General features: G+C 38.4%; 1 protein-coding gene across 1 annotated transcript in view; it reads right to left on the bottom strand.

Annotated features, from left to right (window-relative positions):
- The window catches only part of MBTD1 (mbt domain containing 1), a 46623-nt gene that overhangs the window by 9811 nt on the left and 23753 nt on the right, over positions 1 to 13059 (bottom strand). The window contains exons 6-11 of the mRNA XM_007941859.2: positions 6388 to 6522; positions 6029 to 6117; positions 5574 to 5808; positions 4945 to 5000; positions 4508 to 4612; positions 838 to 985 (exon numbers count right to left, since the gene is read on the bottom strand). Coding sequence (XP_007940050.1) covers positions 838 to 985; positions 4508 to 4612; positions 4945 to 5000; positions 5574 to 5808; positions 6029 to 6117; positions 6388 to 6522 — 768 coding nt within the window. The remainder of the gene's footprint in view (positions 1 to 837; positions 986 to 4507; positions 4613 to 4944; positions 5001 to 5573; positions 5809 to 6028; positions 6118 to 6387; positions 6523 to 13059) is intronic.

Genomic DNA, 13059 nt, shown 5'->3' with positions numbered 1-13059 from the left:
AAAATACAACTGTTTTAAATAGCAGTTCATTTAAGATTAGCATAATATAAAAATAAAGATAGAAGTTAACTTAGTATACACTAAAATCTTAGATTTTTGGTTTTATGATACATTTTAATTCCTCCTCTAATATGCCAAGTACAGTAACTTCCCCCATGTTATAAGGACTTATTTCCCTTTCTAGGCAGATTCTACTTACTCTAAAGCAAAAGTGACACTCTTTCCCTCTATTTATAGATTTTGCTTTTTCAATTCTAGGCTTAGAACAGTATAGCATTTAACATTTTGAAGTGGTATTTTTCTTGCTTTTGTAAAGAAAGAAAGTAAGCCGAGCTGATGCTATTTTTAACAGACTTCTGTATTAACTTTCCCCCCTCTTTTCTTTAGAGAAAAACCTGACTCAGATATCAAAGTGTGAAAACAGTCACTGGTTAAGCCATGAATGCTATTTAAAGTAAGATATAACTTCTTTTAAAAAGCCATATGATAATCTAAGGATGGAAATTTGCTTACCCTCAAAGGCTGAAGTATCTATTTTTAAAAAAGTTTATGTATGCAATACCCTGTTGAACCTGTGTCACTGTCTCAGGAGGGTTTAGAGTAATACCAATTTATGCTATATTATATTCATATTATAAAATTTACAGAAGCTGAGAAAAATTCTATACTAATGTAATTTAGCATAGCTAGCTAGAATAGACCTTTACGTTTTTAGAGCACCTCATATCACAGCTTTTGCGTGTATAACTGCACTATACACACATACCTGTACACAGCAGGAAGCCTAGGGCTGTGTTAATGTTATAAACAGACACTACACGAGAAAAAACGAAGTACCTCTGGGTGGAGTAAGTTCAATCATGTTAATTTCACAGAAACCGACAGGGAAAATAGAAGGCGAGGCTGCATGATAACAGAACCAGTCAGATCCATCTGCTGCTTCTGAGCCATCGATCCCAATCATTAGGAATCCATCAGCCAGCACCTTTTAAATTAAGAGAATCCCAAGTATTTGAAATCAGATACCACCGTGTTAAAAATGATCCTTTAAACTCACTGACATTCTAGAAGAAAAGAAAATCTACATGAGGGTCTCTTAAAAGTGAAAAATGCTTCATCAACTCTATTGGATTAAGTCAAACTAACTGAAATTATAATGAAAAATCTCTGTAAATTCTAGTGTAAACCAGAAACAAAAGCAGGATTTCAGAGGTCTGGGAAAAATAGCTCCTTCAATAAAAGCTAAAGCTGCTTGCTGCTGGGGCATCCTGAAAATAATGGGCTGGTTTTTTTCCAACAACTAGTCTCAGCTGGGTTCTAAATTCTACTCACCAATACCTTTACTCTTCTTTTGCTTATCACAGACAAGAGGAACTTTTCTAAACCCTTTCCAGTGTCTCCAGGCTTACAACTAGAACCAAGCTCCTCTGTAACAGAGACTAAAGGTAGCTCATGTAAGGGTCTTCAAATATCTTCCTTCACACCTCAGAATGTTGTAAAAAGCAACCATCTTCTTTTCCAAGAAAAACTCTCCATCCTGTCCTATTACCACTAGACCCTTCTCCTGAAACACCATCTCTTATACTCTAATGTCTTCCAGTGTCTATTACGTCAAAAAATTTTAAATGATTTTTATTTTGAAACATTTTCAAACTTACACAGAAAAGGTACAAGAATAGTATGAAGGACTACTGTATATGCTTAACTCAGAGACTCAACTGAAGTTTTGGCAACTGTTCTAATACCTTTCACAGCAAAGGATCTAGTCTGGGCTACACATTGCATCCATCTGTTTCTCTGGGCTGATTTATCACTTCCTCAGTCCTTCACTTATACGATCACGGTATCTTTGAAGATTTTATGTCAGTCATTTTGTAGAATATCCCTTAATTTGAGTTGGTCCAATGTTGGCTCATGATGTGACCCAAGTTATACGTTTTAGCTGGAATATCACAAATGCTGAGTTCTTTTCATTGCATCCTACTTACAGAGGAGAAATCTGGCAGACAGCATCCTAATTAAGTAATTAAAGTTACCACCACTAGTCATGGGAAAATAGTTATCCTGTGCCTCCCAGTATGATACAACTCTGTAACTGAAACACACCTTGTGAGGACAGCTATTCCCCACCCTACTTTCACCAACCAGTTATAACATCAAGCCGTGTTTCTTGCTCTGAGAAATTATTACTATCATGGTTGCCAAATGATTTTCTAATATTGGCATTCCTTCTGCTGTAAGGAAGATCCTTCTTCTTTCCAATATGTACTCATTTATTTATATCACTATAGACTCAGAGGTTCCTATTTGATTCCATAAGTTATAATAATCTTTTTGGCCGGGAGAAGCCCCTTTCAAGCTGGTTTCTATTTCCTTTTGATTCGTACCCATAATTATTTGACCATTTCCTCACTTTCTGGGAAAACAAGTCATGGGGGAAACTGGAAGTGAAAGGCTGTGATACAGAAGAGGCCACCCTCTGCAAATGAGTGAGCTAATCAGTCAGATGAGAGAGAACAGATAAAGAAATGAGCAGAGATGTAATGAACATGTTCCTGAGGGATGGAGAGAATACCACTGGGTTGGTGCTTTTCCAATTCTCCTCCCTCTATCCTTGGATGTCTGTGAGATAATCGATTTTATCTTCAGAGTAATTTCTTTGTGGTCTCTTGAATGGATTTTTTTCTTATAAAAAAAGGCCTTGATTAGCATACCCAGTGCAACTTTTTGATGCATATTGTATGTGAACCATTCACTATTTCTTAAATGGGGCCTGTACTTTCTGAGTTTTATGTTTTACACATTATCTCTCCAGTGGCGTAACTTCCCTCTACAAGTCTATGGGGTCGAGTTTTTCCATCCTTCATGGTGTGGTTTTCAAGTGCCTTCTATAAAGAAAATAATTCTTCTGTAACGTTTTCCTGATTCCTCAGAAAATCTGATCTCTGTTCTGTTTAAATTCCAACAGTACTTAGTTTGGACCTCTTTGTGTTTGGATCTTACTTTGTGTTAAACACTGTAAATGCTTTAGAGTCTGTTGTGGGTTGAACTGTGTTCCCCCCAAAAAAGTATGTTCAAGTCCTAATCTGTGGTACCTGTAAATGTAACCTTAATTGGAAACAGGGTCTTTGTAGGTGTAACCAAGTTAAGAAGAGGTCATGCTGGGCCCTAATCCAGTGACTGGTATCATTATAAACAGAGAAAGGAGTGAGATTTGAATACAGAGACACAGACAAACAAAGATGGAAATAAGCAGAGATGTAATGAACACGTTCCCAAGGGATGGAAAGAATACCACTGGGTTGGTATTCTCTCCCATAGAGAGGGAAGAAGGCCATGTGACAGTAAAGGCAGAGATCCGAGTAATGTAGGTGCAAGCCAAGACCACCAAGGACTGCTAGCAACTACCAGAAGGTAGGAAGAGGCAAGGAAGGATTCTACCCTAGAGCCTTTGGAGGGAATGTGGCCCTGCTGGCATTTTGATTTTGGACTTCTAGCTTCCAGAACAAGAAAGTAATACATTTAGTTGTTCTAAGCCACTGTTTTTGGCAATTTGTTATAGCAGTGCTAGGAAACTAATACAGACTCCTAACCAAATCTAGCACAGAGAGTATTAACTAAATATTTTTTGAATAAATGAAACTTGAAATTCTATTCAGTGGACACTTCATTTTCATTGCATGGAACAGCACATGGAATAATGGCATGGGTTCCTAAATCTGACTGTCAAAATAAACTAGTCAACTTTTCTGTTTGTTTAAACAATACAAATCTCTGGGAAATATTTCTTGTGATTTTGATTGAAGTGGGTAGGTCTGGAGAATCTATGCTGACCAAGTGGTTCTGATCATCAGTAAAGTAAAGAGGAAGAATGTTTTGGGCCAGCCTTACCGAGCTCTGTGTGACCTTGAACATAGCTGCTTGGTAAGTGTCAGCCATCATAATAGTTTTTAATTCTTTTGGCCTAAGGTTTTAAAACTGTATTGAAATATAAACCACATTTTAAGTCACACCTTTATGTAAGCAGATTCTGGACCAGTAATTCTTAACAATGGATGCACATAAGAATCACCTGAGGACCTTAAAAAATACCAGCACTAAGGCCCCCACTCCAGGTTAGATGAAATCAGAATTGGAGGGAGAAGAGTCTTGGGCACCTGTATTTTTAAGTTCCACAGGGGATTCTGAGGCCTGCTGAAAATTGAGGCTCGTTCTCTAGATATTTTCAAAAAAACAGTTTCAGATGAGAGAGAAAAGAAGAAATGAAGTGCTAACAAGAGGGAGAAAAAGACTTAAGAGGCAATACAGAAAACTTGGAAGAGAAATTTGGCTTTGTTACAATTCTGGTTAGGATTAGCTTTGACCATGAGATAACTTCTTCCCAGTGAAGATCCAGATAAGCACATACTTTATGTAAACTAACTTTGTTAGGGGTCTCCTTCATCCCATTATCTTAAACTCAGTTCCTATAACTGCATTTCTACATTTAAAAACTTGTTTCTCTTACCTTTCTAATGGTTGCAACACATATTGTAGAAAGATTTAATGGGTCTATAGCTTCCAATTTCATTCCCTCCTTGAACCATTCCCCACTCTGGTCTACTTCTTTTACCTAAAGAATTACATGAAAACAAATCTACTATTATAAATGTTTCTATCTTAATACTAACAATATTACCAATTTGAAAAAGCTCACCCTGTGAAAATGACAAATGCCTTCTCCTATCTACCTATCATCACAACTCAAACCTCCATTAGGGAATAGACAGGCAAATAAGCAGAATTTAAGAAAGACTATAATCAACAGTTTTGACACCTATGGATTACAGGTCTTAATCCTTTTAAGTGAACATGTAATTGAGATTTCCATAATTTTAGAAAAAGAGCCCACAACCCTCTTTTAAATCTAGTTTACATATGAGGGTTCTTATAAAAACTTCTTACCTTAGCAAATAAATGTGGTGGTGTATCAAAATGTCCATCCTGTTTCTTTGTAATATCTACAAGGAAAAGTTACACACTAATCTGTCAGCATTTGTGAGAAGCAAAAACCACGTTTCTTTGAAGGTTTCAAACTCACAAAGTATGTAATGCTCTAAAAAACATGGCAAAAATACATGCCTTCTACATTTATGGTGATAATATTCTTTACTAGTCTTTCTCTGCAAAGTACATGTGCACATGCTATTAAACACATTCAGCCAATTAGAATGCTGGTAATTCCAGAGCCAGGGAATTTTTTAACCTTAGAAGCATGTTGTTATGTGTAAAGTATCAAGTCTAACCACATTTAATTTTGCTCTTTGGTTTAAAACTGAATGGAAGGGGAAAAGCTACCTTTAGATCTTTCAAATGGACTGGATAAGAAAAGAGTAAGAAAACAATTATAGTTGTGACCAAAAGTGCTTTATGCTTTAATTGCAAGCAAGTGGAAGGAATATTTAGATTTAGTTAGGATACTACTATTCTGGTGGGAAACTTCATTAATTAAGGCAGAAGCAGCCCAGACAACTAGGATGCTATTTATGATCTATGCTATTCTTTCGATAGGGATTTTTGTATAAGGTGCTCACCAGATCTTTTGAATCGATGGCCTATACTTCGAGACCAACCGATATGATGGATCAATGGGCTGTGCATGTGGCACCAGAAGTCATCTGTTCTGTCTTCACTCTCTTCATACACTAGTCTTAATCTTCCTCCAATTACACTTTCCACCACTGCTACTCGTGTTCGACACAAATGCCTCTTGTCAACCACTTCTACTCTCATGCATGGTTTAAAAGGATACTGCATACTCTCTGAAACCTTGAAACAAAAGCAGATAAAACATGTTTGCAATTCATGACAAAAGTCTACAAATAATTTCAGTATTGTGCTATTAAAAATAGTGAACGCCCTCGATATTTAACGTAGACCACGATCACTATATTAAACAATTCTTAAAAACACCTTCTAGCTTACTCCTTTTATCTCATTTGACACTTTTTGTATTTCTTAGAAGTCCTTTCTAAGATCCTGTCTTTACCTTCTGTGAGAAATCAGGTGGAAGTGTTTTGGCACCAGTAAGTCGTTTCACTAGAAAAGCTTTCCAGTTTGTATACTTGTGTTGAATAGCTAAAACAAAAGAAATAATCAGTCACACTTCAGTAAAAAGTAGATCTGCTTTATAAATAAAAAAAATTAGCAAATTTCCCTGCAATTCATAGTATTAATTAAGGTTCTGGACAAGCGTAGCAAAAACAGAGAAAAGAAGTATGTCTTGCTAATAAATAAATTACTTGAAATAAATTTGTTATTTGAATTTCTATACTACTTCTGATGTGGCTATATGTGAATTAAAGTATATGTATATCTAAAGTACAGTAAGTGAACCAAGTTACTTACTTCTAGGAGGGACAAGAGGTTTTCCACTGGCTGCACACCAACCAACTGGATGGATATCAGAACCACATATATTGCACCAGAAATCCAGACCAGAGTCATTTTCAAATCCTTCATATCTTAAAAGGGCATTGTAACCTGAAACCGACAAACTGTACTTATCAAATCAATCACCACAGAAAAAGAAAACTTACAATCAATAAAATAGGATATAGCTATTGGCAGCAGCAAATAAACATCAGTATGCCAGTACGCATCTGCATGAGAATCACCCACTGGATTTGTTAATAGATTACTGAGCCCCCTCTCCAGGATTTCTGATATACAGTAGGATTGGGAATGGGGTCCAAGAGGTTGCATTTCTAACAAGCCCCCAGGTGATTTGATGCTGCTGGTCCATAGACCAAACTCTGAGAACCACGAGTTTATTGTACAATGCAATTAGTATAATTATTTTCAGAGTATGTCTTCCTCTTTTGAATATACTGTAATTTTATCCACAATTTCCCTAAATTATAGAAAAAAATTCTCAGTGAAACAACAGTGAGGAAGTTCTACTAGATATGGTTTTGGAAATAAAGGTTGTAGCAATTTAGTAAAACCTTGTCAAAAGACACTAACATCCAGTTACAACATATTTCAGAAAAACCACTTTATTCAAATGATTAGATGACTTGTCAGTTTGTCATACTGTGGTCACTTGTGTGTTGCTATGATGTTAAAAGCTATGCCAATGGTATTTCAAATCCAGCAGGGTCACCCATGGTGGACAGGTCCCAGAAGAGTTTCCAGATGAAGTTGAACCCCTCAGACTGGAAGGTGCTCAAAATATGACTGGGGAAGAGCTGCCTTCTTCAAGCAGAGTTGACCTTAATGATGTAAATGGGAGGAGTAAAGCTTTTGGGACCCTCATTTGCTGATGTGGCACAACTCAGAAATGAAAAACCTGCAAACATCCATTAATAATGAGAATGTATGAGTCTAGGAAAATTGGAATTTGTCAAAAATGGTTTGTGAAACACACAAACATTGATATCCTAGGCATTATGAGTTGAAATGGATTGGTCCTGGCCACTTTGAATTAAACAATCATACAGTTAACTACAAGGAGCTCTGGTGGCATAGTGCCTAAGGCATTTGGCTGCTAACCAGGAAGGTGATGGTTCAAATCCACCAGCCACTCCGCAAAAGGAAGACTGGGCAATCTACTCCCATAAAGATTTACCGCCTTGGAAATCAAAAGGGGGTCGCTATGAGTTGGAATCAACTCTATGGCACTGAGTTTGGTTTGGTTTGGTTTGATGGTCTACTACACTGGGAATGAGAAACAGAGGAGCAGCATCACATTCATCGTCAGAAAGAACATTTCCAGATCTGTCCTGAAATAAAATACTGTCAAGTGATAGGATAATATCCATACACCTACAAGGAAGACCAGTTAATACAACTATTATTCAAATTTATGTACCAACCACTACTGCCAAAGATGAAGAAACTGAAATTTTTAACCAATTTCTTCAGTCTGAAATTGATAAAACATATGATCAAGATGCACTGATAATTAATTGGTGACTGGAATGAAGAGCTCTGGAGGTGCAGTGCAGCGAATTGCTTAACATGGACCTTCTAGCCATAGTCCTCCATTTTGTGATGTATTGTAAATATTAGCCTCTATGACTGTTCGGACACTCTGGTGGCACTGTAGTTAAGACACTGGGCTGCTAATTAAAAAGTTGGTGGTTTCAACCCACCAGTTGCTCCATGGGAGAAAGACGAGGCACTCTGCCTCCAGAAAGATTTACAGCCTTGGAAACCCTATGGGGTCACTGTGAGTCTGGATCTACTCAATGGCAATAGGGTTTTTTTTTGGTATACCTGTTTAGGGTGGGCTGTATCTTGAGTCCCACCTTGCTGGAGGGTATGACTCAATTACCACCCTTAGGTTCCTTGAGGGTGTCTATGTGAATGCTCTGGGGAAGTCTGCACTCTCTTGCTCTGGATCCTGCATTTGGTTCATCAGCATCTCACACCTGGGCTTGAGACAGCAGCCAGTCCTCTGACCCACCAATTTAGGTTTGCCAGCCCCTGTAGCCATGTGAATGAGGAGAATCTTCCTGACCTACGCCTAACCCACGGATTTGGGACTTGCTAGACTCCCAGACTCCACCACCATGTAAGCCATTTCCTTGGCAGTGTGTGAGTGCTGTGAGATGTTATAACAAAACAAAGAACCCTAAGACAGGAGGGAAAATATTGAGGGGAAGAAGAGGAATTAATTTTAGAGTACAGAGCGGTATAGCAGTTTGGAAAACTTGGACATTTGGGACATCTTTAACCTCCACCTCATAGAGACCAACCTTGTGCTGATCCTTCTAAAACAACTTATTCAAACAAGTGGTTAAAGCATTCAGCTGTTGATCAAAAGGTGTGGTTTGTACCTGTCAGCTGCTCCACAGGAGAAAGATGAGACAGTCTGCTTCTGTGGAGATTTATAGCCTTGGAAATCCTATGGGACAGTTCTACCTGTCCTACAGGGTCACTCTGAGTTGGAATCAACTCAATGGCAGTGGTTTGTTTTGGTTTCGTGATTGGAATGCCAAAGTTAGAAACAAAGGAGGAGGATCAGTAGTTGGAAAATATGGCTGTGGTGACAGAAATGATGTGGGAGATGACATGAGAGAATTTTGCAAGACCAATGACTTATTTAATGGGAATAACTTTTTTCAACAACACAAATGATGACTATACACATGACTTCACCAGATGGAATACACAAGAATCAAACTGACTGTATTTGTGGGGATGATGGAAAAGCTCAATATCATTACTCAGAAGGTGGCTAGGGACTGACTGTGGAAACAGACCATCAATTGCTCATATGCAAGTTCAAGCTGAAGCTGAAGAAAATTAAAACAAGACCATGAGGGCCAAAGTATGACCTTGAGCATATCCTACCCAAATTTAGAGGCCATCTCAAGAACAGATTTGAAATATTGAATACTAGTGACCAAATACCAGACAAACTGTCGGATGACATGACATCAAGGAAATCATACATGAGGAAAGTACATATTAAGAAGAAGAAGAAGAAGAAGAAGAAGAAGAAGAAGAAGAAGAAGAAGAAGAAGAAGAAGAAGAAAGACCAAAATGGGTATCAAGAAGAGACTGAAACTTGCTATTGAACAGAGAGTAGCTAAGGCAAATGGGAGAAATGATGAAGTAAAAGAGCTGAAAAGAAGATTTCAAAGAAAAGCTCAAGAAGACAAAAGGAAAGTATTATATAAAATGTGCAAAGATTTGGAATTACAAAACCAAAAGGGAAAACCATGATCAGCATTTCTCAAGCTGAAAAACGTGAACAAAATCCAAGCCTCTACCACTGTCAACCACTTGGTGGGGGATCTATGTAGGAAATCCTGGATAGAGTGGGAGAACAATGTGGAACAAAACTTAAAATCATTTGGGACAAAAAAAAAAAAAAAAAAAAAAAAAGGGGGTCCAGGTTTGCTGGTTTGATAGAGCCCGATGGAACCACTGAATCTATGGCCCCTAGCTGCCCTTCAGGTCTGGAGTTGAACCCACTCCTGTGGCTTCTAGCCAAACAAAAGACAGGCATATGAGGTAAACACACTAGGTAGATACATTCCTTGGAGAGAACAATCATGGGAGAATAGAAGGGCTGTGTATGCACAGGGAAACAGCTCAGGGGGCAGGAGTGCATGGAGGGAAGGACACAGGGAAGAGGCAACCATGGGGAGAAAGTGGGAGGGGAGCTGTTGCATTGTGGTAAATTGTAGTCAATGTCATGAGACAAAGTTGTATGTGAACTGCTGTATGGAAAGTGAATTTGCTTTGTAAACTATCACCCAAATCACAGTTAAGGGGAAAAAAAAAATAAATAAAATAAAATAAAAATAAATAAATCCAAGCCTCAAGTTGTAATATTGAAGGATTCTATGGGCAGCTCTGGTGGCATAGTGTCTAAGGCATTTGACTGCCAACCAGAAGGCTGGCGGTTCAAACCCACCAGCCACTCCTTGGAAAGAAGACTGGGCAATCTACTTCTGTAGAGATTTTGCCTTGGAAATCCAAGGAGGGGTTGCTATGAGTCGAATCGACTCCATGGTAGCGAGTTTGGTGTTTTGGTTTATGAGCAAAATATTGAAAGAGGCAGGAAGCATCAAGAGAAAATGGAAGGAACACATAAGAGTCATTACACCAAAAAGAACTGGTCAATGTTCAACCATTTCAGGAAGTAACATATGATCAAGAACTGATGATACTGAAAGAAGTCCTAGTTGTACTGAAGGCACTGGTGATAAACAAGACTTCAGAAATTGATGAAATACCAACTGAGATGTTTCCACAAACAGATGCAATGTTGGAAGCTCTCATTCATCTATGCCAAGAAATTTGGAAGACAGTCACCTGGTCCATTGACTGGAAGAAATCCATACAAGTGTCTATTCCAAAGAAAAGTGATCCCACAGAATGCAGAAATTATCAAACAATATCATTAAAATCACATGCAAGTAAAATTATGCTGAAGATAATTAAAAAATGGTCACAGCACTATATCAACAGTGAACTGTCAAAAATTCAAGCTGGATTCAGAAGAAGATATGAAATGAAGGATTATCACTGGTGGTATCAGATGGATCTTGGCTAAAAGCAGAGAATACCGGAAAGATGTTTACCTGTGTTTTGTTGACTAGGAAAAGGGATTCAACTCTATGGATCATAACAAATTACAGGTAACACTGTGAACAATGGAATTTCGGAACACTTAACTGGGCTCATGAGAAACCTGTAAACAGACCAAGAGGCAGTTACTTGAAAAGAACAAAGGGATACTGCATGGTTTAAAATCAGGTAAGGTATGCATCAGGGCTGCATCCTTTCACCATACTTATTCAATCTGTATTTTAAGGAAATAATCCAATACATTGTACTATAAGAACAACACCACAGTATCAGGATTGGAGGAAGACTAATTAATTAACAACTTGTGATATGCAGATGACATATCCTTGGTTGCTAAAACTGAAGATGACTTGAAGCTCTGATGAAGAGCAAAGCCTTCAGCATGGATTACATCTTAACATAAAGAAATCTAAAATCTTCATAACTGGACCAATAAGAAGTATCAAAGATAAACACAGAAAATATTGATGTCATGAAGGATTTCATTTTACTTGGATTCACAACCAGTACTCATTAAAACAGCAGTCAAGAAATAAAAGGATGGAGAATCTGTCAAGATGGTGAACTAGGCAGAAAGACTGCATAGACCCTCTTCGACAAAGAAAAGGGAAACCAATTAACACAGACACAGAAGATAATCCTGGACCCCTGAGCCTTGAAGGGAAGGATATAGAAGTGGACTAAACTCCAACTAGCAGAAGAATTTGCGTGAAAATACCAAAAAAGGAGACACACGGAGCTGTGGTCTGGCAGCAATCCTGAGTGATCCTGACGGCACAGACAGCTTGGAGATTCCCAAGTGGTGGCAGGACTTAAGAATTAACCTAAAAATCAGCCCTGCTAGCCAGGGACTGCACGGAGGACTGCTCTGTGGCTGGGGAATAAACGGAGAAGGTGAAGAGAAAGGTGGGCTGAGCTGTGGACTTTTACAGGTCCGGAGGATGCTGCCATTTTGAAGATCTAAAAGTGGCTTGACTATTTTGGATATTTAAAGAGACAGCGCTCTGGCAGATTCCTGGGGCTTAAGAACATGTTCTGCTTTCCAGCAACCCCAAGGTCACTCCGGACCTGCAAGACTGAAAAGGTATGACATTCCTCTTGTTACTCTTATACCCCACACCTGCTTGGTGAACGGAGATGTGACCATCCCCCACTCCCACCTACCTTCTGGGCCCACAGGAACTCCATCACAGTCTGTGTGCTCAGACAGAACCTGGGTGCCCTGCCCTGTCCTCCGATTTTTTTCCTCTTTTTTTTTATTTTTTGCTTTCTTTTTCTGGTGATTAGTTTGCTTGTATTTGTCTATTTTAAAACAACTATTATTATTATTATTTTTGTCCTTTTTACTATTATTCTTAATCTTCCCCTCCCAGGTCCCAGTTTGCAGCATTTTCTCTTTTCCCTGTTCCTGGTTGATTTTTTTTTTTTAGTTTTTTCCCCCCTTTTTTTCTCGTGGTTAACCCCATTCCTTATTTTTCTTTTTGCATTTTTCCTTAATTATTCTCCTTCTCTACTTTTTTTTCTCTTAATGCCCTATCCCCAGATATTGCAGGTTTTCTTGTTTTTTCTTCTTCTTTTTCCCTTTTTTCTTTTTTTCATTACTGTTCCTGTGTGACTACATGGCCTGTTTTTTGTCCACATGCTTTTAGTTTTTTGAAGGTTATTCAATTGTAATTTGTGTCTAATTGAGTAGAAGACAACAATAGTCCCCATAAGATATAACTACACCCACACTGCCTGCAACTTCACTTACTGAGTGACAGCCACTACCTCCTTCTCCACGAATGGGCCAACGATAAAAAACCACCAAGAAGAGCCGGAATCACCCCTGACTGCTCTTCATAAACAGTTAACAGAGATCGAAATACAACAACGCCACGATGCCTCGGAGACAACAGACCATCACAGTTCACACAAAGAAGCAGGATAAAGTGGTAGAAACAAGGGAGCAGGATACAGACCCAGAACACA

This window comes from Orycteropus afer, unplaced genomic scaffold (assembly GCF_000298275.1).
Source record: "Orycteropus afer afer isolate SDZICR_OR568_19922 unplaced genomic scaffold, OryAfe1.0 scaffold00085, whole genome shotgun sequence".
NCBI classification, from domain to species: Eukaryota; Metazoa; Chordata; class Mammalia; order Tubulidentata; family Orycteropodidae; genus Orycteropus; species Orycteropus afer.
The sequence above is the reverse complement of the archived record's forward strand: the minus strand, read 5'-3'. Positions and strand labels throughout refer to the sequence as shown.